The sequence below is a fragment of the Hemicordylus capensis genome, chromosome 2 (genome assembly GCF_027244095.1).
Source record: "Hemicordylus capensis ecotype Gifberg chromosome 2, rHemCap1.1.pri, whole genome shotgun sequence".
Lineage (NCBI taxonomy): Eukaryota > Metazoa > Chordata > Lepidosauria > Squamata > Cordylidae > Hemicordylus > Hemicordylus capensis.
Window position 1 is genome coordinate 360,364,423 of NC_069658.1, and position 25,004 is coordinate 360,389,426.

The 25,004-nt window shown below is 41.7% G+C and overlaps 1 protein-coding gene across 3 annotated transcripts in view; it reads right to left on the reverse strand.

Moving 5' to 3' along the window:
• Positions 1–12,074: 12,074 nt before the first annotated feature.
• The window catches only part of SFXN1 (sideroflexin 1), a 44,024-nt gene continuing 31,094 nt past the window's right edge, over positions 12,075–25,004 (reverse strand). For all 3 annotated transcript variants that reach the window (XM_053299394.1, XM_053299393.1, XM_053299392.1), the window contains exons 9-11: positions 22,192–22,241; positions 20,902–20,949; positions 12,075–15,862 (exon numbers count right to left, since the gene is read on the reverse strand). In XM_053299394.1, the coding sequence (XP_053155369.1) occupies positions 15,766–15,862; positions 20,902–20,949; positions 22,192–22,241 (195 nt within the window). In that variant the 3' untranslated portion in view covers positions 12,075–15,765. The remainder of the gene's footprint in view (positions 15,863–20,901; positions 20,950–22,191; positions 22,242–25,004) is intronic.

A 25,004-nucleotide genomic window follows, 5' to 3' on the forward strand; every position in this document is an offset into this window, starting at 1 on the left:
TAAGCTGGGCAAGGATTGGAATTAAGGACAAATAAGAGTATGCTTTGTATTTTAATTCAAATTGTCTATTGATGGCAAACCCACTTTCCTGGGTTTAAACAACTAGATCAATATACCTGTATCACACTGTGTTTCTGGGTATCTCTTAATGTGTTACATGTTTACGTACATAAAAATCATAAGATAGTTGTGCTGGTGATCCATTAGAAACAATCCAAAAGCCACAATGTATGCATACCTTTATTAAATATATACCTTTATTAGGTATTAGGGTGGCTTTTGAGTTTTTCAGAATACTTCACCAGGCTGGAAGTTTATCAGAACTCTTTATCAGGTTGGATGTTAAGCAAAGAAAAAGAGAGAGGTGGAGGGGGCATGGAGAAAGTAGTTGGGCATGTTGTAATCGCCCTAACACGATGCAATTTACATGGCCATCTCTTCCATAAGCCCTGCTGAGGCAACCTTTCAAATGGGGTATTGCCTGCCAACCCCTCAAATAGCTGCCGTGCACCTGTGCATTGGCCAGCTGGTGAGTTGGAGGTCAGTGAGGCCCAGTGGTGGCCAGGGACACATGAAGAGGGGGTAAGCAAGGCAGCAAGCACAGCCCCCATTCACCCGGGGTCTGGGTTCACTGTCACACCACTGTCCCCACTTCTCCTGCAGATGTGTTGTTGAGCCAGTGGGCAGCACTTCCCACCTCTGTGCTCCAGTGCTCCAGAAGCGCTCTGTAAGAGAGGAAACATATCACTGCAATGTGCTTCCTCTCTTACAGAGCACTTCCAAAGCATAGGCAGAGCTGGGAAGTTTTGCCTGCTGGCGCAAGAGCACATGCGAGAGGCTGGGAAGTTGCTTGTGGGCTCCCATTGTATCCCCACAGAGCTTTGTTAGGATGTCAGCCAGTTACTCCTTATGTGTAGGTATACACCCAAGATGTTTTAAAGTATGAACACAGAAAATCCATGTCTGCAAACATGCGTATGGTACAAGTACACTCCAAGAACTGAAAGTGGCTGCAGCTCTCTGTTGAGTATAAACTTGCTAGCAAACCTGGGCATGCCTCTGCATAGTATACGGATGGCCATAATACATCTTCCTATTAGATTTAACTTTGTGGTCTCTGTGTTGATTGAAAACTTCTTCACTCTTTCATGCAATGGCTGCCTTCATCGGTCTTGCTCTGCAGCGAAGTACCAGTTGGTACTATTTTCTGTGGCCTGATAAACAAATAAACATTCAGTTAAATGGCAAAGGCTATTTACATTGATGACATAGATGGTCAGGCTGTGTGAAAGCTACTCAAACCTTTAGGGGCCAGGACTGGGAAAGATAATGGTGTCAGGGCAGGCTTTACCAGGCCTGAAACTATACTGACTTCTTACAGTTCCCTTCTGCTTTTGTTCAGCTAAAAGTCCAAGAACTCAACCACCTCTTGAAGAGCACTAGCTGGATAGCCCATCAGGTACTCCATAAAGGTCAGCAAGTACTTCATAAAGGTCAGTCTATCTGTTTTTCCTCTCATTTTTAGAATGCAGAACCCAAGGGACTCAGTTCACTCTGACAGCAGAAGGGAACAATCACACTGTTGTTTTTCTGTTAAAGCAGGTACTGTCTCTGCTCTGTCTTCCTGGGCTAATGCTGCAGAAAGGTGTTCTGCTTGCAAAACACACTCACATTGCTCCCAAAGGGCTTGGAAGACACCTAGCTCAACCTGCTCTCCAAATAGTCCCCAGCTATTGTTCCATGCACCTGCCTCCCTTAGCTCGCTATAAGGAGCCTGCTTCAGAACAGCTAGGGATTCCTGCCTAAAGAAAAAGAATGTGATAAGATCTTCTCTTAGGGAAAGCCTCCTACTAGAAGATAGGGGTGTTTATTTCTGGCTTTCCAGTGTGATGATGGCTGAGCTTGAGCTGGTTATATGGGCTTCTTCAGCCCTGCTTATGATCTATATGCAGAGTGGCATCGGGAGGTATCAAGTCTAGGAGGAGTGTGGGGTGTGAGGATAAGATGGGGGCAAAAAAATCAAATCAAGGAGAAGGTCCACAGTGCTGATGCTGCAGGCATCGTGATAATGGACACACATGATATCACATAGAGAAACATAATGGCAAGGACTGGGAAAGTTAAAGGATCAATCTGTTGCCCCACAGATAGCCTTTTCCATTGACAGTGTGTTGGCACAAAGTGTATGCTTGTTGCCATTGACTTCTCTGTTTGTCACCCTGGTCAGCCCTAGTGAGAAATTTCAAGAATAGGAGTGGTTTTTCAAACAAAAGCCTGCAGTTTGGTACCTACAGTTGTGTATGCATTTCCCCTTTTTAGCCTACTTACGGAAAGTAAGCTAATGAGATCACACAGCATAGTCTGTGTGTGTGCGCGTGTGCATGTACATGTGCGTGTGTGTGTCTCTCTATCAACTTCACAATGCCTGGCCCAATATGAACCAAATTAAGTACAGTTGTAGGGACACCTCAATGACATAGTTTGTGATTATCCACCCCAATTCAAGATGGCGGACATGTGAATGTTTTGAGACACAAGTGGGCTAACTTGTGAACTGCCTGACTGATCTGAATCAAATTTGCTACAGCTGTAGGGACTGGGGATGTGCATGGAACTGGTATGGCTTGTTTGGTTTTATTTCAAACTGAATTAAAACCGATCCGGCCCAGTCTGGTTCCAGCTGAACCAAGCCCAGTCTGGTTCGACCACTGAACTGGGCCGAACCAGTTTGTGGACCGGTTTGGGTCAATGTTTTTAAAGGGGAATCTGCTGAGGATTTTCTTTTACAAGCAAAGGGGGATTCTCAAAGGGTGAGAGGGGAAGGGGGAATTTACCTTCCCACCAGTGACAGAATGGCAGGGGTGGGGGCTCCTATAACACTTCCACTAGCCTCCCCAAAAGCAGTCCAAGCCAGTGGCTGTGGCCCCACTTGGGCCCTGTGCAGTAACTGCTGAGCATGCAGTGGGCCTCCACACATGCGTGGAGGCCCGTTGCACACTCTACTGTTACCGTATGGAGGCCCAAACAAGGCCGTAGCAGCCGGCCTGGTCTACTATTGAGGAGGCTGGTGGTGGTTTAGAGGAGCCTCCATCACTTTCATCCCACCAGCGGTGGGAAGGTAAGTTCCCCTCTTGTCCCCTGCCCTTTGTGAATCCCTTTTTCTTGTAAAGGGGAATGCTCGGCGAAATCCCCCTTGCAAGCATTGCCACTAACTGGTTTGGACTGGTTATGTTCAAACCTGTGCCGGTCCAGTTCGAATTTGAACTGGCTGAACAGGGCTGGTTTGACTCAAACCGGGGTTTGAATCAAACTGGTTTGCAAACCCTAGTAGGGACACCTCAATGGTATAGTTTGTGATGATGTCATCTACTCCAATTCAAGATGGTAGACACAAAAATGTTTGAGGCACAGGTGGGCTAACTTGTGAACCACCTAATCGATTTGAAACAAATTTGCTACAGCTTCAGGGATGCATAAGGACACCTCAACAGCGTAGTTTGTGATGATATCATCTACCCCAATTCAAGATGGTGGACATGTGAACATTTGAGGTGCAATTAGGAACTGTTTGGACCAAATTTTATACAATTGTAGGGATTAATAGGGACACTTCAACGGCACAGTTTGTAATGATGTCATCCGCCCCAATTCAATATGGCAGATATGTGAACATTTGAGGTGCAAGAGGCTAACTTTTGAATTGCCTAACCAATCTGAACCAAATTTGCTACAGGTGTAGGGACACAAAGATGGCTTGGTTTGTAATGGTTTCATCCACCCCAATTCAATATGGTGGGCACATGAATATTTGAAGTACAGTTGGGCTAACTTGTGGTCTGCCTAACTGATTTGAACCAAATTTGATACAGTTGTAGTGAGTGACACATAGGGACACTTCAATGACATAGTTTTTGATGATGTCATCCACTCCAATTCAAGATGGTGGATGTGTGGATGTTTAAGGATGAAGTGGGGTAACTTGTGAGGACGGTAATTATATAGTAATTATAGCGAGAGGAAAGTAGGCAGATTAGGATGCTTGTGTTTCTGTGTTAATAAGATGTATGTATTAGGTGGTGCTCCTAGCTTGTAAAATATGAATGAAAAGAAAACTACTGCTATTTGAATTGTTGTGAATCCTGACAACATATTTTATTGTTCAGTAGCATATTATATAACCCAGCAAGAGGATCATTTGTTAGACACCAGTTTCTATACTGAGATTTTTTTATAGGTGAGTATGATGTATCCTTATAACAGTGCTCACTAGTTCTAATATATATTGAATGCATGTATGTACATGGGTGCTGTAAATAATGAAAAAGCACTTGAGTTCAAAAAATATGATTTCAAAACCTGTGAGCTAGTTTACAAATGACCTGTATTTTAATCTGTGTCATTATATAACTCTTCTATTATATTATTTGTAGTTCTAGGATGAGGAAAGAGTTAGTTGGGGGAAATGAAGCATGATTTGTATATTTCTTGCACCCAAGAAAACACCTTACAACTTAACAAGTGTTCTGTTCCTTTCAGAATCTATCTATCTATCTATTTATCTATCTATTGATCAAATGTGTATACCGCCCCAAACTTTCATCTCTGGACAGTTTACAATAACATAAAACCAGTTAAAAACATATACAAAAGCTTAAAAACAATTTAACAATTTAAAAATAACCAGAAATTAAAACCCAAAAATATTAGGAAGCTGAGAAAGCTTGGGTGAAAAGATGGGTTTTCAGGTGTTTTTTGAAAATTGCCAGAGATGGGGAGAATCGTATCTCAACAGGGAGCGCATTCCACAATCTCGGGGCAGCGACCGAGAAGGCCCATCTCTGTGTAGCCACCTAATGAGTTGGGGGTAACTGGAGACGGACCTCCTCAGGTGACCTCAATGGGCGATGGGACTTGTAATGAAGAAGACACTCTCTTAAATACCCAGGTTCTAAGCCGTTTAGGGCTTTGTAAGTTATAACTAGCACATTGTATTTTGTCCTTTGTATTTTGTTAATGGAATGAGATTTCCATTGGATGTGTCACTAGAACCAAATATTTATATTCTTTACGTGAATGCAGTGTGAATCTTCAACTCATGTTATTCAGAGTGAAACCAACAATATATAGAATTCCATGTGATCTTTTATATATATAGTTAATAAATTGGCCTTCAAGCACTGTTTTTCAGAGATTGGCCAAGGTGCATATTAATGTTCCAGATTTATTTCCAGTTGCCTTTGCCAACTTACTTTGCCTCAAAGTATTTCTTCACATGGAATTATACCGTGTATACGACCACACTGTAAATGAAGTGGAAAGCCAAATTGTTTTTATCTGAAGTGTACACTTGCAATGAATAATTCAAGAGCTCAGACTCCTTGGAAAGCTGAGAAAGTGGCTATTTAGAGGTTCCTAATTAATTTTTTTCTCTCTTGTGTACTTTCACATGCTGTCAGAGCCCAGACCTTTAGGTGCATCAGAACTCCCTCAATGCAGCTGGGTTGTGTGTAGGGAATTTGGAGGCTTAAAATACTGCCTTGCATAAATTAAAACAGTCACTACAACTGTAGTCTGGAAGGACTCCCAAGGGCTGCTCCAGTTCACCAGATATTGCTAGAGCACATCATGTTTCAGTTGCAAATGCCTCTTAAATCATAGGTGTCTGGTACTGGTGTACGTGTGCCAGTGCAATCCTACACATATTTACTCAGAACTAAGTTTTGTTGTGTTTCAGGGGGCATACTCTCAGGTAAGGTGTATAGGATTACAGCTTGAAGGAGTAAGTTTTCCAGGCTCTTTGCACCACAAGAAATGTTCATATACAGGATGATCTGTTTGATCAGGTTATTCATAAAAATAAATGTCATAGAATCATAAGGCAGAAAGGAACAATCATGTCTGATCTCTAGCCCAACGTTGGTAGTGCCTGCTGAGAATATAGTTTGAGGCAATCCCACTGAGTGAGTTTCATAGTCAGGAAGAGGCAAAACAACTCACAGGCACCAGCCAAGCAGACCTTGTGGAAAATTTCTTCCTGGGTGTCATTTGCATTGAGATCATGCAAAAAACCTTGGGGGAAAATGTGATGCTGCCAAGATAGGGAAGAGTTCTTAGATTAGAGTTAGGAACAGTAAAAAAAGTTGATTAAATATCTCCAGTGCAGCTTTTGGGCATTGGATGGATGTGATGAAGCAAACCTGTTTCTGAGGACATATTCAAAGGTTTTAGGAGATCCATAGCTATTCGTTGGAGCACAAGCTTTGCTCACAGAAGGACTGTGTTTAACTTCTTAGCAACTCCAGTTAAAAAATGGATCTGAGGTAGCGTGATTGGAAAAATCTGTCTAAGCCTCTGAAAAACTATTGCCATTAGAGTAAACAGTGCTGGCCTGTGGTACTTTCTGACTCAGAAAGGTTGTTCTCACAACCGGCTAAACCCAGGTAGGGCAGCCCTAAAGCTGGTTGTGAGAAGCACTGAGATCAGTCCCAATCCCAGCACTCTTCAACCGGGTAGCCTGGGTTTTGTATTTGGGCTAAAAGTGAGGTAGGAGAGTGAGGTAGGAGAGACCCGCCCACCCCACTGCCCAGTCACATGGATGACTGGGCTGTCAGCATCCATTTTGTCCATGGAAGCTGGGGGAAGGAGTGTCCTGGCCTCAGGGATTTCTACAATGTACCAAGTGAGCAGTGGTGTCCTGTGGGATGGATTCTTGGAGGCCTTCCCCTGGCCTCCCTGTTGTCACGCCACTTGTGGCAGCAGCAACCATCTGGGATTGTGGCAGGCGGCATGGTGAGTGGGGTGGCAGTGGCAGTCATGTGGGGGAAGGTAAGACCAATCCTGCCTTCTCCCTGGTCCTGAGAAATGAGGTCATATGAATGTCCTCACTATAAAACAACTTATTTATTCTCAGTTGCTTGCTCATTATATACAGTACTAGCAATACACTGGTCTCAAGTACAAACCTACCTTTTCAAATATAGCACAAATAAAAAAGCACAGAATCAGATGCCTCCAGCCAATTGAACGAACTTTGGCATTTCCCCCTCCCCCATCTGTGGTAGAACAGACCCTTTCCTTGGTTTGCAAAGGGTATTGAATAATTTTTTACCAAGCTGGAGTATTTTAAATCCTCAGATGTATGCATTTCTTGAAAAGCAACAAAACTTTTAATAATGACAAGCAAAATACCTGTCAAACATTACATTAGCCTCTGGGGGCCCCAGTAATGTGATTTGCCTGTTAAATATAAGCCCATTTCCTTTTGCAAGCCTGACCTTTGCTGCTCATACATGGAATCATTTATTTAAAAAGTTCTGTGTTACATACTTTTCAGGGGGGGGGAGAGAGAGAGAGAGAGAGAGAGAGAGAGAGAGAGAGAGAGAGAGAGAGAGAGAGAGAGATGCATTTTATTAAACAAAATAAGCTAGTAAAGAACCATGCTAAACAGTTTATATGCATTTCCTTTCATTGGAGCTTTAATAGTGATATATGTCAGTTATGTTGTGTGTTTTTCAGCTATTGATCCTCAATATTGTTTTGCTTCTTTCATTAAAAGAGACTCATCAATACACCACCCACCTACTGCTTCAACTCAACTAAGCAGAATTTATGGATGTAGACTCCTGATTTACTTAGGTTTTAGACACACAGAAACATCAGGCAGTGATTCTGTTTTTCTTGTAGTTGCAACACTAGCTAGTAGCTACTATCAACTTACCCTTCATCAGGTGAAAGATCTGTATACTCATTGTCTCTGGCTTTCTCCATTATTTTTTAAAAGTATTGATTCAGGATGGCATCTTGTCTGAATTAAGTAATGCAGTGCGACTGCAGAATGGCTAGATTGCATGTATTCAGTCAAAACAAGTCATTCCTTTAACTGGCAGTCATCAAGCGTAGGCTTATGCTAATTGCCACATCTGTTAACTGTGGTGTTGAAAAGGTTTCTGTAATAGTATATTAGTTTAAAGTATTTACCTTGAGCAGATAACTACTATATTTCATCATTTTGGACATTTTAAAGAAACAGAAATCAAGAATATGATTTGGGAAACTGAAAATAACTGCTGGTGGGGGGGAGTCTATCTCTATGTGCTATAAAGGAAAAGCTGGGGCAAATTGGCAGTCTGTCAGGTGCTGTGATTATTGCAAATTTTGCATCCTAGCTAAGGCAAGCAGGGTACACTCTCTGCCCAGCTCTGCCTCATCTACCTTTCAACTCCTCCCTAGCAGTAGAGGGGAGGGATATTCTCTGATTCTTAGCCGCCGCCCCCCTTTTGTTGTCTCATTGCTACAAAGCTCTTGTGCCATTTTGGGGCTCTTGTCATGACAATCATTGCTAGCCAGGCAGGCAGAGGACAGCTCTCTAAACTGGGGCAGGGTGAGGAAGGGGCTTGGACTCAGAGCTTAACCGGATGCTCTCTCAGGACTCTTGCATTATCTTTCCTCCTACCCAAATTATAATATTTATTCTTTATGACTAGATGGAGTTACAAAATGTTCCTTCTGTTAATTGAGTAGCCTTTGCCAGTGTTTAGGTAAGCTAAACAAACAATGAAATAGTATACTGGGCATATATTGCAGATTCTCTTTTCTCATGGTCAAGCAGAGCACCAGGCTTTAAATGTTTGTCCTTTAAATGTAAAGAATACATCATTATTCTTAAGTAGAAACTGATCTTCCCAAGCTTATCTGCACTTTCCATGTTGGCAATGCCAGAATGGGCCCTTTGATCATGTGGACACAGATGACCACTTTACCATGATTGTTCCAGTGTGTGGCAAATATGGATACAGATGGCCATTTTAACCACACGTCTGTTCCAAGGTGTGGCAAAATCCTCCTTACCATTTGGCAGGATGATACAAGTGGCAGAGTGTATCCTAAGGGAGTTTGTTCATTTGTATGGGCTGATGGACTGTCAATTTCACTTTGTAATAGCGTGGCTAAGAATCTGATTCTGAGCTATTAGTTAGGACTCTACCAGTTCAAATATTACCTCTGCCATGAACTCATATGAATCCAGACAAGACGGAAGTGCTTGTTGTGCGGGGTCATTACTCGGAAAATGATATTGACCTGCCTGTTCTAGATGGGGTCACACGTTCTCAGATGGAACAGGTACGCAGTTTGGGAGTGCTTCTGGATTCACGCCTCTCCCTAGTTTCTCAGGTTGAGGCAGTGGCCAGAAGTGCTTTTTATCAGCTTTGGTTGATACGCCAGCTGCATCCGTTTCTTGAGATTCATGACCTCAGAACAGTAGTACATTTCTGGTAACCTCCAGACTTGATTACTGCAATGCGCTCTATGTGGGGCTGCCTTTGTACATAGTCCAGAAACTACAATTAGTACAGAACGCGGTAGCCAGGTTAGTCTCCGGGTCATCTTGAAGAGACCATATTATTTCTATATTACAGGAGTTACACTGGCTGCCAATAGGTTTCTGGGCAAAATACAAAGTGCTGGTTATAACCTATAAAGCCCTAAATAGCTTAGGCCCACGGTATTTAAGAGAGCAGCTTCTTCTGCATGATCCCCATCGTCCACTACGTTCGTCAGGGGAGGTTACCTTCAAGTCGTTTGGTGGCCACTCAGGTTCGGGCCTTCTCACTTGTCGCTTCAAGACTTTGGAATGTGCTTCCCGCTGATATAAGACTCTCCCCATCTCTAGCGGTTTTTAAAAGATCCTTGAAGACTCATTTTTTTAACCAGGCCTTTTAGCTTTTGTAATTTTAAATTTCATAAATTGTTCTCGTTTTAGGCAGCTTTTGGGAGTTTTAATTTATTTTAATGTTTCATTAATTTGTATTGTTTTATGATTGCGAACTGCCCTGGGACTTTGGTTTGGGGTTGTATAAAAATCCATCAAATAAATAAATAAATAAATAAATAAATATGATGGCCTTGGGTAAGTCACCTTCTCTCAGCCTCAGCTCCCCAGCTACAATATAGGGATAAAATAATATCTACATATCTTACAGGGTTGTTAAGATTTACAACAAGATAATGCATGAGAAGCCCTTTAAACACCTGAAAGTCTGATACAAATACTAAGTATTATTATGTTAGCATTGTCTGAATAGAGAGGTCCTTACAGGTTCAGGAGAATCCATGTGAAAATAAGCTCCTCCTAAGCAGCACCTAGGAAAACAGCAATGGAACTAAATAGCTAACTAAATACTCTTTTCAAGTTTAGACATACCTACAATCTTCTAATTCTCTCTCTTTTTTAACTTAACTGCTGAATTGCAGTTTAAAAATCTGAAATCAATGTGTCAATCATATTAAAATATCCAAAACAGAAAGGCAGACACAGTAATTACTATTTTAATTACGATACTAATAATTGCAATATTTCAAAATCATGTGTGCCTGGGCTTTGCACACATTCAGCTGGCTAGGGATCTCTTCCATGTATGAGGCACCATGTGACGCAGCATCATACATGTACATCAATATATGTGAACGCCCAATTTGCAGCACCCCTCCCTCTTAAATAATTGGGGATAAAACTGTATGAAAAGAAAGAATGTGAGTGTATGTAAGGTGGAGATACATCCTTGCATGTGGATGGGCTGAGGAAGCACATGCCCACCCCTCCACCAAACATCCTGGATTCACATGCTGGGCAAATGTGAGAATTGGTGCTCCAAAGATAGCAATAACTATCACTCAAGATTATTTGTCTTAGTGTCTAGGAAAACATGTACTGCAGGAGGAGTCAAGGTCTCTTGCTAAGCAGAAAGCCATGAACACACACAATGTAATACTAGATTCCATATTGATGAATTTAGTGTTTTGGAACATGCTGCCATCTAGCGCCTTATCTTAAAAAGAACATGATGTCTGAAGTTCATTCCAAAGGGACACATTAGGATAGGTGGAGACTGGCATGATCTCCACAGTATGGGAGAGCCCCATTGGCAGTATATAAGTAAAGGGAAAAGCTTCAGGGCAGGCTACTTTGACTGTACATCTTCTTCTTCTCATTCATCAGAGCAGTCATGGCTTACATGTACAAACATTCCTGGAAGTTGTTACAAAAGCATTGTTATTGGTAAGTTATCATTCTGTCCTTCTTCCTTATCCAAATTCCTTCTTTCCCCAGAGATTGCATTAATTTCCTCTCTAAATTATGAATCCCTCGAGAATCAGTTTAACACAAAGAAGCTTTCTCTAACATCCATCCCTGATGCACAATGATTGTCTCTCACACACTAGAATGGGGTAATGTCCTCCCTTTGCCACATCAAAGCCTTAGGAAGGGAGAGGGTGATTAGGGTTAGAGACTCCACCACAGTCCTAAGTGAATGCTGGTAAGTTGAGAAGTAGTAGCTAGAGCCACTACCTTCATTGGCTTTGCTTTATTTTTTATTCTTAAATATTTATTTTGCATATCTGTATACCACCTACAATAAATGTCCCAAGGTGGTTTACATAAGAATAACAAATGCATCCACAAAAATTATAATTCTGTTACAACAAGCAGTTTAAAATGTTTATGTAAGAAGCATGTGTATATGATGTTCAATGGAATTATGCTACAGGAAAAACACTCAGGAGAGAGAGTGCTCTCATGGGGAAAGCTGGAACTTGGAATGGGGGCTGAAGGACTGGAAGGTGGAGTAAAAATGAATCCTCCTCTCAAAGAAAGAAAAATGTATCCATTATACATGTGTATTTGTGCACATGTATATCAGATATGAAGGGTGCACTGTGCACTAACTGTGCCATTTGCATTTAACAATTCACACAGTGGAGGTTTGATCCTCTCCTTAATCCTGCTCAGATGATTTTAAAGGTGAAAACTACAATTTATTCTCATGCACACCTCTCATAACCCTTGCAATATGTATTTTCCACTTGGGGATCTGTACCCACACACAAAATGTCTAATGAAAAGTGACCTGTACTGCAGCCCATACAATGGTTGCAGTGCTACACACACCTAAAGGAGAGTAGGTCCCATTAAAATCAGTGAGGTTTACTTGTGAGTAAAATGTTGCTGAAAGTCAAGCACATTATTATAAGTGTACATACTTTTGTCAAATGTTTTTTTCACACACAACGCTAGATTCATTTCAGTCACTGATTTTAATATCTCATTCATTTCAGTTTAAATAGTACATTAAATGCCATCAACACTGGCAAGACATTGTGCTAAGAAGTACATTTTAATGTGTCACAATATAATCTAGAATCATGTTTCCAAAGTGGAAATATTAATAACTATTCCATTGTACTATTTATATAAGTTTATTGCACTTTATTGGAAATATTTTTTAAAAAACATTCTCTTTCTCTCAGATCAGAATAAATTTTCTGATCTTAATACTATTTTGTTCTGCTTAATAACACCAAGAGAAATGTACAATTATTTATCCAGTAGAAAAGCATAAGACTGATATTTTTTTTTTTAAAAAATACCACTCATCATGTATTTCTTTGCTGTCAAACCTATGCATGTTGGCCTGATAAAATATATCCATACAAATCTTTGTGCTAGGCTGTATATTAATCCAAGCACACCACTTGCAAATACCAAATTTTCCAAAAGTTCTGAGGTCACATATAACATGGATCTAGTTTACATCAACTAAAAACCAAACAAAATGGTTGGAAAAGTTGCCCCCCCACAAGGAATCAAGCCCTTTAAACAGGAGATTAAACAGGAATCAAGCCCTTTAAACAGGAGATTGATTAAATTCCTTCCTGTAGTCTCTGCAGCTATGGAATATATGCTTACTTGCAATTCATTCAATTAAAATGCACAAAAATTTTGAAATGTACATTTTCCCCATTTCTTTTTATATCCAAATACTTATTGCATGGTTTTGTTGGAATTTACCAGGGAAACCAGGTCAGTGCACCAAATCAAATTCCTACGTCTTTTTTTAACTAAGAGGTAAATCATCACTAAATCCAGTGAGACTCTTAATCTCACATGATACAATCTCAATTCTGAGCACACATGATATGATCAGGCCACTAGAAAAGTGTTTTAAAAGCTGTGCATGCACTAGCCCAAATCTGAATGTTCAAGGCACGTCCATCTTGCACAGTCCTTTGATAATACTGCAGAATTGCCCCTCGTCCCCGTCTGCATTGCAGCTGGGAGCAGGTGTCATTCATTACGTCTACATTGTCACACGAGCAATCTGTCTTCTGCCACATCACTCCTGTTTAAAGGCAAATGATTTATCCCACTGTCATTTCCCACACTACATTCAAAGCAAGAGTGTGACAGTATGGGGAGGTCGGGTGTGCAGAACACTCTAGATGCACCCTAAGAAAGCAGCTTGAGGTTTGGCAATACAGGAAGAAATGAGAGGAGGAAAGGCTCTAAAGAAAACCCCAAGGTTACAACTGGCATATCACCACTTCAGAAGTTTCAAACTTTTCTACATTCAGGGATCCCTTTCAACACTGACTTCTTTGCTGAGGAATTAAAGCATGATGTAGAAGATTCTGAGGCATGTTCTAGGACATACACTCCGCTCATGTGGGGATTGGGTCAGTCCTGTTGAGCCTCACCATTGCCTTGTGCAAGCTGTGGATGAAGCTTCCAATATATCTAGTAATCTCCTGGGGCTGCACACTGCCCCAAAAGACAGGCAGTGGTTTGCAAGCTGTTTTTCTTTTTACAAAAGCTTGTCTTATATTATTGATCATATCTTCGAGAAAGTCCTTATATACTTCCAAGCAACCCTAGGGCTCTCTGGAAAGAGTTTGTAAACCACTGCTTTACATGGCAAATCTCACTGTCTGGGTGTCTTCCAAACCAAGTGTTCCGGTCAAGCATCAGATCTGCTTCTCCTTTCAGTTCATAGAGGAGCATCAGCTGCCACCAACCACTCTCTGCTATATGGCACGTTTCACTCTGGTATTACAATAGTGAAAAACCTGGACCTCTATGCTGAGATGAACACATCTGCATACTAGCTAGGATAGCAAGTTACTACCACATTGGTAGCACAACACTCAACAATTGTGTACATTATTTGAATAGGTACAAAGGCCAAGGCTATGCTGGGTAACAACTCTACTGAGTACAGAGCTAGATCTATTCATATCACCACAAAGGGATCTCCACTGTGGCATTATATTTGGAATACTGTACATTAATGGTAGATACCAATGGCATGCATGTGCCAGACACATCAAGATTACAGTGAAATACCAATAAAAATAATTTCATAATAATTTGTGCCGCAGTGAACCAGCATAGCTCAGGGGAAAGAATGCTGGAACTTGGGGTCAAATCCCATCTCATCCCCAGAATGGTGGTGGGTTGTTGTTGTTTTTTTTAAAAAGAAAGCCTGGATTTCTCTATTGGAATAAAAAAATAGCAAGCTACTTTGCAGGATAATTGCAATGGAATAAAAGACAAGGACACATGCTTTGTCTGTGCTTCTTAGAGGATAAAACCACTGTTAAAGTTTAAAAGGCTATGGCACATCCACTTGGGGGAAAAACAACTTTTAGCAGCATGGAGCTTCCATGTGAATATGTTTAAAAGACTGTTTCAAGAAAGTCACATGAAGCTCAATGATTGTCAGATATGAGAAAACAAGGCCAGTATATGTAAGCTAATATATTCCTGTTTCTGGGGAAAGAACATGACAAGCAAGGCAACTCAAACTCCCAGTCTCCTGGGTTTGTCTTTTTTTGCAGAATTTGGCCACTGTCATGCATTAGGCAGCACAAGTAAGGTTTGACAACCATTAGGAAATTCCTATAGGATCCTGCCCATTGCTGCAGGATGTCAAGCACTATGTTGGAGAGCTAACTGAACAAATTGGACAGGACAAGATTTCCCTCCACTGGCAGTGTTTGGATGGTGTTCTAACTTTACATGTGCAGGGACGTTGTTGAGATACAGACACATTCACACACATGCTGAACACATGAAGTGGTAGCACAGTCCTGAGAAGACTGCACCACATACCTTGCTCACTGTTTGGATGGGCTCCAGGGCGAATTTACAAGGACAATTATAGTGATTGTTCCCACTGATTATACTACCACTTGATAAGCTTGTCCTATTGGTGGGGAGTTTGGGCACTGTAAGAGAGTTTGATCCAGGGATGCAGATGGTTATCAACTTCATACAACAGAGCTTTCATGGGGCAGTTGCAAATATGAAGTGCTAAAACAAGTAATGGGAACTGGCCTCAGAAGTGGTTTGAGAAGATACCTTTTCCTTGCCCCCTAACACTCAAATGTTCCCTCTATCCCTGTCCCTCACCACAAACACTCAAGTTATGTAAGCAAGGTAAGGCAACTTATGAAATAAGCATCAAGCAGACACACCACAAAGGTTCACCCTATGGGCCTTTGAATAACTCATCTGATGGGGACATACAATCTCAAATGTAAATACAAACATGGTAGCAAAACCAAATTTGTCCTTTTTTCTCTTGTCAAGGAAAATTAAGATAGATTTACTGCCTAAGATAGAACTGTGTGATTTCCTTGTCCCTGACATTTTTCAATTTTTCAAAAGGAATTTAAAATATTCAAATTTCAATAGCTACTTGAAATTTAATGTAAACCATTCCAGAAAAAACTGAAGCCTACAACGTGGACAATGTAGTCATGGCATCAACTGTGATTTGAATCCATAATTACAAACATCCTCTTGTGATCAACAAATACTGTAACCCCAGTGTTTAAAACTGTGCAAGACTGAAATGACATATCAGGACTGAGTTGTCTTCAAAATTGTCACACAATTCAAAAACAAATTTTTTGCCTCCTACAAAATTATAATCCTTTGTTAAAATACACACGGTCCAATTCAGGGTTGATCTTTTGTAGCTTGGCTTGTAATTCTGGCTCCAGATGTGTTACAGACATGGAACTGAGAAGAAGAAGGAGAAAAATAAAGACATTGCATAAAATCCATGATGAAGTCTAACATAAGGGTGAAACTTCATGTTTTTAAATGTGTTTGAATCAATTTTATTAAATAAATATAATTTGAACTAAAAGGGACTTTATTATCAATTTCATAATTCTTTGTAAGTTGGCTTAATATTTTCTTGTACCTCAGACAGTTAGTCTCTGTTGAAAATAACGAGTTACAAAATGAGCCACAGAAGAAACTTGAAGTGTTTTGCTTGCTAATGTTAATTGGTATGGTATGTTAATGTGTCAGCCAGGAAAACATATATCACATGAACAGTTAAGTGTTCACTTGTAAATTGAAATTGAATTAAAGAAGTCAGGTATCACCAAAACATTTTTACAATTTATTGTTAACATTGTAATGTTTACTATTAAGAGTGAATGAATTTAGCAAGTATAAATGTAAAGGAATGCAATACAAATTGGAAACAGTGCCACAAATTCACAGCCACCTAGTGAATACCCACCTAGTGTGATGAATGCTGATCCACCTCAGCTTAGCCTAGAACTGCTTTTGCTATTGCTATTACAGCTCATAAGTCTTTGCTAAGCCAAGAGGAAGGGAAGCACGGTTTGATCATTTTTAGGGAAACTAGAAAGATAACTTTAAGGAAAAAGAGCATGCAAGGACGCCATGTGTGGGGGGCTTTTTGAGATGTGCACCACCCCAGCAGGAAGCTGGAAGGAGCAGCGGAGAACAGGTAAGTAGCTGTTCTTCTTTTCCTTAAAGTCCCTGGGATATAAAATGTAAAAATAAAAACAAACAAACAAACAAATAAAAAATATATATGATTTCCCTAAAAGTGCTCAAATTGTGTTTCAAACTGTGCTTTGGGCACATCCCTACCAAGAGGGCAAATAAGGTTAAGATTGATTGATTTTGAGTTAAATCAGTGCTGCCAGAGAAAAATGCTGCAAGGTTTGCAGTTCCATTAAAACACTTTCATTCCCTGCAGTGCCAGCGCACCAATGAGGCCCCAGAGAGGCTATCACTTCAGGTGATGGATGGCAAAAGGAAGTAGTGATGGCTCACCCCCTCACCAAGCCTCACTCTCCTGGCCTGAGGTAGGGATGTGCACGGAACCAGCGGGGGCCTTTTGGAAGGTGTGGAGAGGACATCTTTAAGGGCGGGTAAACTCCCCACACCGGTGCTCTCTTAAAAACCAGTCCAGCGGGGCAGCAGCATACCTCCCTGCAGCCCTGTTCCCTCCTCGGTCCAGAAGTGACTGGAGGTATCCTGCCTGAAGTGCGCACACACATCGTGCACACCCCTAACCTATGGTGGTGGTAGCAAGGCTGCCCCCACTCAGGCTTGCCCTCCTTCCCATTCTGCCAGGAACTGCCCATCTGGTCCCCTGCTCTTCCCACCTTTTCAAAAGTACGAGAAGAGTGTTAGACCAGAAGGACAGGAAGGATGACAAGCCAAGATGTTGTTGCCGCCATCAACAGTGGGTGACAGACACTGGGGCAGGGAGCTGGGGGTTGTACAGGTTGAGATCACCTTGTTTTGCACACTGAGGTGGAGGAAAAGACTGGGGCTTGAGGGGGAGAGATTGGGGCTGGGGGACCTGAAATTGGTGCTTGGCACATGAAGTGCCGCTTCTCGCCTCTGTGCCCGAACAGTGAGGCGGGGGGCGGGGTTGTGCGCCTGGCCGGAAGAAGCAGGCACGGAAGCGCCATCTTGGCCCCCTCCACATGACTAGGGCCTGGCCAATCAGGAGAGGGTGCTGGGGAAACATCTTAGCCTGGCAGCCATCTCAGGAGCAGTCTCTCTGCTGCCCTTAGCCCTTCGCCCTTCGCACTCTAGTTAACTGGGACCTCGTTGCAAGTGTCGTTACCTCTGTACAATAATAAAAGTGGCCCTTATTTACTCCAACTAAGCGTGTCCTGATTTCATTGGGGGCCTGGGGGTGCAATGCACTGAGGGAGGTGACAGTGGTGGCTCACCAGGTTTCCTCCAGTGACAGTGGGGCTTGGATTGGGCCTGATTTCATGAAATGAATTTAATGTCTATTCCTGCCAACCGATAGGAGTTCTACTGTAGCCCTCTTCACACATTATGTTGTACAAATGTACAGGTGTCTGCATATTTGCACATGATTTTGTGTGAATGACTGTTTACATATACATTAGGAACATAGGAAACTGCCATATACTGAGTCAGACCATTGGTCTATCTAGCTCAGTACTGTCTTCACAGACTGGCAAAGGCTTCTCCAAGGTTGCAAGCAGGAATCTCTCTCAGTCCTATCCTGGAGAAGCCAGGGAGGGAACTTGGAACCTTGATGGTCTTCCCAGAATAGCAGCTCCATCCCCTGAGGGGAATATCTTGCAGTGCTCACACATCAACTCTCCCATTCAGATGCAACCAGGGCAGACCCTACTTAGCTTTGGGGACAAGTCATGCTTGCCACCACAAGACCAGCTCTCCTCTTCTAAAAGTGAACCTGGGTACAAGCCCCTCAGATGAAGGATACAGACAGGAAGCATACTGCTGTATGCATGCTGAACACCATGTCTGAATAGAGCTTTTGTTGATGCAATATCCTTTGCAACTTCATGGAGAAGCAAATGTCTCCCTTATTCAGGCTACTTCCCATACTCCAACTATTTTGGGAGAGTATTTTCTCTGGGAATCTGGGATTCTCAGCCCTCATTTGAAGAAATCCTCTTTTCAAACAGGTTTCTCTGGGAGAATCTACATTTTACAATAGATGTAACAGTGAACTGTAACAGGAAATGAATTTCTTCTTCCTAGATCTAATATTTATTTAAAATTACATTCCCTATGCTGCTATCAGATTTATTCCTCCATCAATGAAACAACCTTAAGGCCACTTTAGTTTGTTTTGCAAATCATTCTTCTCATAGTCTCAAAATCTACAAACACTATTTGTATAGTATAACCTATCCACCCCCAGCACAGTACCTCCAGTGGCTGTTGCTGGTGTCTATCTTATGTTCCTTTTTAGACTGTGAGCCCTTTGGGGACAGGGATCCACCTTATTTATTTATTATTTCTCTGTGTAAACTGCCCTGAGCCATTTTTGGAAGGGCGGTATAGAAATTGAAATAATAATAATAATAATAATAATAATAATAATTTTTAAGTACAGGATTTTAAGTGAGGGTAAGGACCAGTGTTCCCTCTAACAGGGATTCCCAGATGTTGTTGACTAAATACCTCCCAGAATCCCCAAGCAAAAGCCATTGCAGCTGGGGATTCTGGGAGTTGTAGTCAACAATATTTGGGAATCCCTGTTAGAGGGAACAGTGGTAAGGACACACACTAACCCAACTGGTTGGCAGTCAACAAGGGAAGCAGGAGCAGAGATGGGGAAATTGCTTCTTTTCTACGAAAGCTTCTTTCTGGGTATGTATAGTGAGAAATTCCGGGAGCAGGAAGTCCCCTTCCTTGCGATGCAGAACATTGGAGAATGACCGATGAGGGGGTTCCCTACTCTCAGCGTTGAACAGCAAAGACTTGTAAACCAGAAAAACCTTAACTAGAAAACCAACAGAATACAACAGTAAAGGGAGAAGAAGGAATCTAAACCTTACAAAGTGAGCAAGGTTTAGTGGTTAGAGTGTCAGACTAGGAGGCTGTTCTCATGAGCAGCAAAGCTCAGGCTCAAGTAGTCAAGCCTGAGCTTAGCTGCCCATGAGAACCGCTGGGATCCGTGCAGATCCTGCTGGTGCTAAACTCAGCATCACATGCGAAACTGGGTTAAGGGAGACCAGCCCATTTTTGCACGCTCATGTGAATTTGGCCGATCCTGGCGGCTCCATGGCAGCAAACCCGCCTATTTAGTCACCGTGTAAAAGGGGTTAAGGGAGTGAGCGCTCCCTTAACCTCATTTATTTGCTTGTGTGTCAGCCACAGCTGATTGCAGCCAGGGCTGGCACACTTGGGGAGGGGAGGGGGGACTGTGAGAAGAGGCTCAATGTTGTCTCCCAGCTGATGCTGTGGGTAAGAAATTGTTCCAAGACATTACCCTGCCCTAATTACAGGTGAAGGGGAAGAAGAAGGGAAAGGAATAAGAAAACAGGATAAGGAAGCAATGTCAGCATTAAGAAAGAACTTCCTTCTAGCCCTAGGCTGGAACAGATTGAGACCTTTCTTGAGTGAGTGAGGGAAGAGGATTTGATCTTTCTGAAGTGTTCTTCTGCTACCTAGAGTGAGAGAAAGGGAAAGAACCACTACTGACCTAGAGAGGAAAGTGAGTGGTGGAGAAGGGGAAGGGTTTGAAATTGCCATAGGCATAGTCTAAGGTGAGTAAAGAGGAAAGCAAACAACAGAGAGAAACAGAGAGTACTAGCATAGCAAAGTAAAAGTAGAGGGAGAAATACAATGCTCATCCTTCCCAGAAAATTAAGTAAGGAGGGGAAGCAGGGGCGTAGCTACCATTAGGCAAGGGGAGGCAGTCGTCTTGGGGGCCCACTGCCTCGAGGGGCCCCCCAGAGGCACATCACATGACTCCCCACCCGCCCATGTTGCACCCCCTATGAATTATGTTGAGTCTCTTGGAGATTGGCAGGAGCAGAGAGTAAAAAAGCTAGATTCAATGTGAACTGGATATTCACCGTATTCATAATGGGGATGTGAGTGTGAGTGCACTATATATTGTGAAGTGTGTTTGTATGTGCATATCAGCGGGGGCCCATTTTCAAATCTTGTCTCTGGGCCCCCTCCAACCTTGCTACACCCCTGAGGGGAAGTAAGTAAGCAGGGGAAGCAGAGAAAGGTTTGTGCTCAGCAACTAAAGTGCCTGGTAACAGCCCTCTACAGATTTGGACAGGTGCCCACCAGTTAATGACAACTACCCTAAGTCTATGATTTCTCTCTTTCCAAGAGAGAATTCACAGACATACAAACACACCTGAATTGAGAAGATTTTCAAAGCAAAGTACAAATTCCCTCATATTTTTGTAGCATGCTTCACATAATCATAGCACCCACCATAGAGAAAGTAGTATTTAAAAATGCAGTACCTTTTTTGTGGAAATAATGCACAGCATAGAGGTGTTGCAAACACCAGACTGGAAAAGACAAACATAAAATTAGATTGATTGGGGTAATAGCTCTCAATATGCAAGTGGGGTGGATCACTCCAGGAATTGTAGATATTTATAAGGGAGCTGTCTAGGCCTGCTTATCTATCTATCTATCTATCTATCTATCTATCTATCTATCTATCTATCTGAGCCTCTTTGCTCAGTTAGCAGGACTTTAGTTAGTTTAGCAGCTCAGTTAGCTTTAGTTTATAAAAACTAAAGAATCTACCAGATATAAAGAGAGGTGAAACATTAAAAATCCTCTTTTAAAAGATGTGTTTTCATTAAAAAAAAACAACCGAGGGAGGAAGCATGGAGAAGCTCTTTGGGGAGGGTGTTCTAAAGCCAAGGGGCCACAACCGAAAAGGCCCCGTCTAGTCCCCACCAACTGGAGTGGGACCTGAGATGCTGAATGGAGGGCCCTGGCAGGTTGGTATGGGTGAATGCAGTCCAACAGGTACCCTGGCCCCAAGCCGTGTAGAGCTTTAAAGGTCAAGACCAGCACCTTGAATCTAGCCCAGAAGCGGACCAATAATCAGTGAAGCTGCAGGATGGATATGACACAGGTGAAGCGACTTGCATGCATGATCATCCTTGCAGCAGCATTTTGGACTAGGTGAAGCATCCATACTGTCTTCAAGGGCAGCCCCATGTGGAATGCATTGCAGTTGTCTAATCTGGATGTTACCAAAGCATGAGTGACTGAGGTCAGGTCTGACTTCTCCATGTGGTAACTTAGTCAGGTCCAGCTTCTGCTAGTGGTGACAATCTACTTCATACCACTTACTCAGTATACAGATTCCATAATTGCCAGGTTTTGAGGGTGTGTGTGCATTACAGCGGACATTATTTGTTTTTTTTTTACACAAGTTTTCTTTCCCTATGATTTTTCTCCTTTCCATGAAGCCTCCACTTGTTGGAGGTCTATACAGCTCTATTCCTTCCACGTTCGCTTGATCTGTTTGCCCCCACCCAAAGTCAACTATATATTTGAACTTATATCCTGCCTTCCTCGAGAAGCTCCAGATCTGCTTTTGTTTGCATTGCTTCCAGTGACCAGTCTACTAAAGAGATTATCACTTCACTTACACTCTTTGTTTGCCTTTGTCTTAATGAGGTTTGGACAGGCTTGCTATGAGGAAGCTCCAGAACCACTCATGCAAGGTTAACAATTGACAACTGTCATACAAGTGAAGATTGCTAAGCACTGGTTTTTTTTTAACTCACCAGAAGCCAACTAATCCCACTTGAATGGGAGCACTCATCCATGGGAATCGCTGTGTTAAAAAAACAAAATCCAAAAACATACAAGGTGAATGATGTGTTCCTCCTCACTGCATATACACAATGCAAGTTTTTTGGGTACTGTTTTTGTTTTTGTTTTAAAAGCATATGGCCATTGAAAACATGAATATGAAGGCTTGCTGGAGTATGTGTCTTACTGTCTTTGTGACTATAAGCAGTTCAAACCTTAGAGTTTGAGATAACAACCAGTGTTCTCTCTAATTATGTTCCTCTGTGTGCAGAATAAGTTTTGTTCTGGGTAGCAGTATCAAAGCAGTGTGTGCACACATGCATTCTGGGTGCGGCCTTCCTGATTCAACCTGAGCGGGATCTAAAATTAACTGAGTGGACATCAAAAAATGTGTGAGCATGCACACACGTTAGAGGGAACACTGGTAACAACCTCCAGAGTCAATAAAAGCTCCCATTCTTTGATTTGTCTATCTGTTTGCAGTAGAAGGATGACTTTCTCATACACAGGAAAGACTTATGCTGTCATACAAGTAAAAGTTTCCATGAGAGAGTGGTTAAGAGATATATAACTCTTTGTGAGTCTTCTCTGCTCTCACTGCACTATTTCTATAAACTTCCATTGAAAGAGGGAGGGGTATTATGAATGGGAAAAACCTTATTATTCAGTCACTGTTACTTACATAATGTTAGCATAAGACTTAAGGCACTATAGATGGTGTGTGTTGGTATTGTTAGGAAATACAACAATCACTGTGATAGAAATGAAGCAATATGATCACCATACATTTTTCAGCCTATATATATATATAAAGCATTATCACCTGGAATGGTAAACATGAACAAAACAAACATTGAAGTCTGTATGGATTAACAAAATAATGAACTGAAAACAATATCTCAGTACTGCAGCTGAGATGCCTCAAGATGACATGCATACAGTGTTCTTTTTTTTTTAAAGTGCAATTCTTTGGTCAATAGATTTAGAGCTGATTGCTACCAAGTTTTATAATTAGCAACTATAGAGCAATGATTCACCTGAACTCATAGTCCATGAGGCAGAGAAGGGCGGGGAGGAGCAGGGAAAAATAAAATCGAGTCAAAAGAATACTGGAAGAGTTATTTAAGTTTGATGATCCTCAATATTTGTAATACCTTCAGGTTGATTAAAACTGTGCAGTAGTCAAATGGTGCTCCTTGACAGACAGAACTTTCATTCTGTCTCACAAAAAATAAATAAATCATTGAATCAATAGGAATGCTCACTGGAGGCTATGACCCCCTCAGGGATATATTTGTGGGTTGCACAAAGAGTGCTTCCAGGAGAAAGGGAGATCAGTGAAAAAGGTTTTCCCCTGTGTGTGAACACCAGTGCTGCTGAAGTGGGAGCACAGTCGCTCCAGGCATGCATCATTTGGCTGCACATGCACAGCATTACGATGTCAGCTGATATGAAGAAACTAGGAGCTTAAAGCCATTGAAGAAACAATAGTGGTGATAGTAAGGTCAGATGTGCCTGAGCTATGGGGCTCTGCTTGATTGCCCAGCTTAACAGCAGAATGACTGGAACTAAAAAATGCAGAGGATCACCTAGAAAGGACAACTACAGAATCAACCCAGCCCAAAGAGAACTTCGGCAATGTAAAAGTAAGCTAATGGATCTTGAGTATAGAGGAAGAAGGAATAACAAGAATAGAAGGAAATGCAATGGGATTTGTGGATTCTCTGTTGCATGAACTCCTTCATCTCTCTGAGAACATTGATTTGGAAATAGAGGGAGCAAATTGTGCAATGCTCACTAGCTGCCTCCGCCCCAGGTCCAGATTGTTCCATTCCTGATTGAGACAGACAGACAGACAGACACACACAGCTTAAGAGGAAATTATGCAGAAAGCCAGAGCACAGGAAAATCTTTTTTGCATGTGGAAGTGGGGTGGGAACAGAAAAAGGATCAATCTCTTTCATGACTACTCCAAGGCTATGACTGATCTCAGAATATCCTTGATCAGAGCTAGAGAAACAGCTAGAGTGAAAAGAGTGAAAAGCTTTATATGTTATTCAGCAATCAGTATATACTATATACCATGGGAACCAACTCCACATTTTCTCAGCCTTTGCTAAGGTGAACATTTTTTAAAAAATGTGATGAACTCTGTTTGAACAAACTGCACTCTGCTGCCACATAGTGATGGATCTGAAAACATGACCAACCTTCTTCATGACAGTGAGCAAAACTGTGCAGCCCAGGTTAAGTCCTCAACACCAACACCAAAAATGTTTGAGAGACACCCCACATCTGAAAGCTCCAGTGCTTCAATGGCCCGCAGATATGAAGTGAATAATCTGCTTTCCCAAAAAAGTTGAATTTACCCTAGCTTCTGTTAAACTAAACTATTGGAAAGCAGGCAAGAAAGCAGCCAGACTGCTGGCTCATAAAGTTATTCAAATGGAACATCAAAACCACATTCCTGGCATCAGACACAAAAATGGAAAGCAATCTGTTTTTTGCATAATTTTTTGAACTGCCAATATATTTTAATTATATATCGACCTCTTTTCATATTTATTACTTTTAAGCCATTATTGTTTTGCAATCCAAGACTGAACACAGGAGCAGTTATAATAATGTGGAAGTCCAGAAAATGGAGGGATATGGAATATTGCTCATCTGAGAGATGCTTAAAGGAGATTTCAGTTTTGGACCACTGTGCTTCAATTATAAGCTACCTTGACTAGTGACATATTAAACTAGGCCACCCCCTGCAATCTATGTACAGATGTATAGC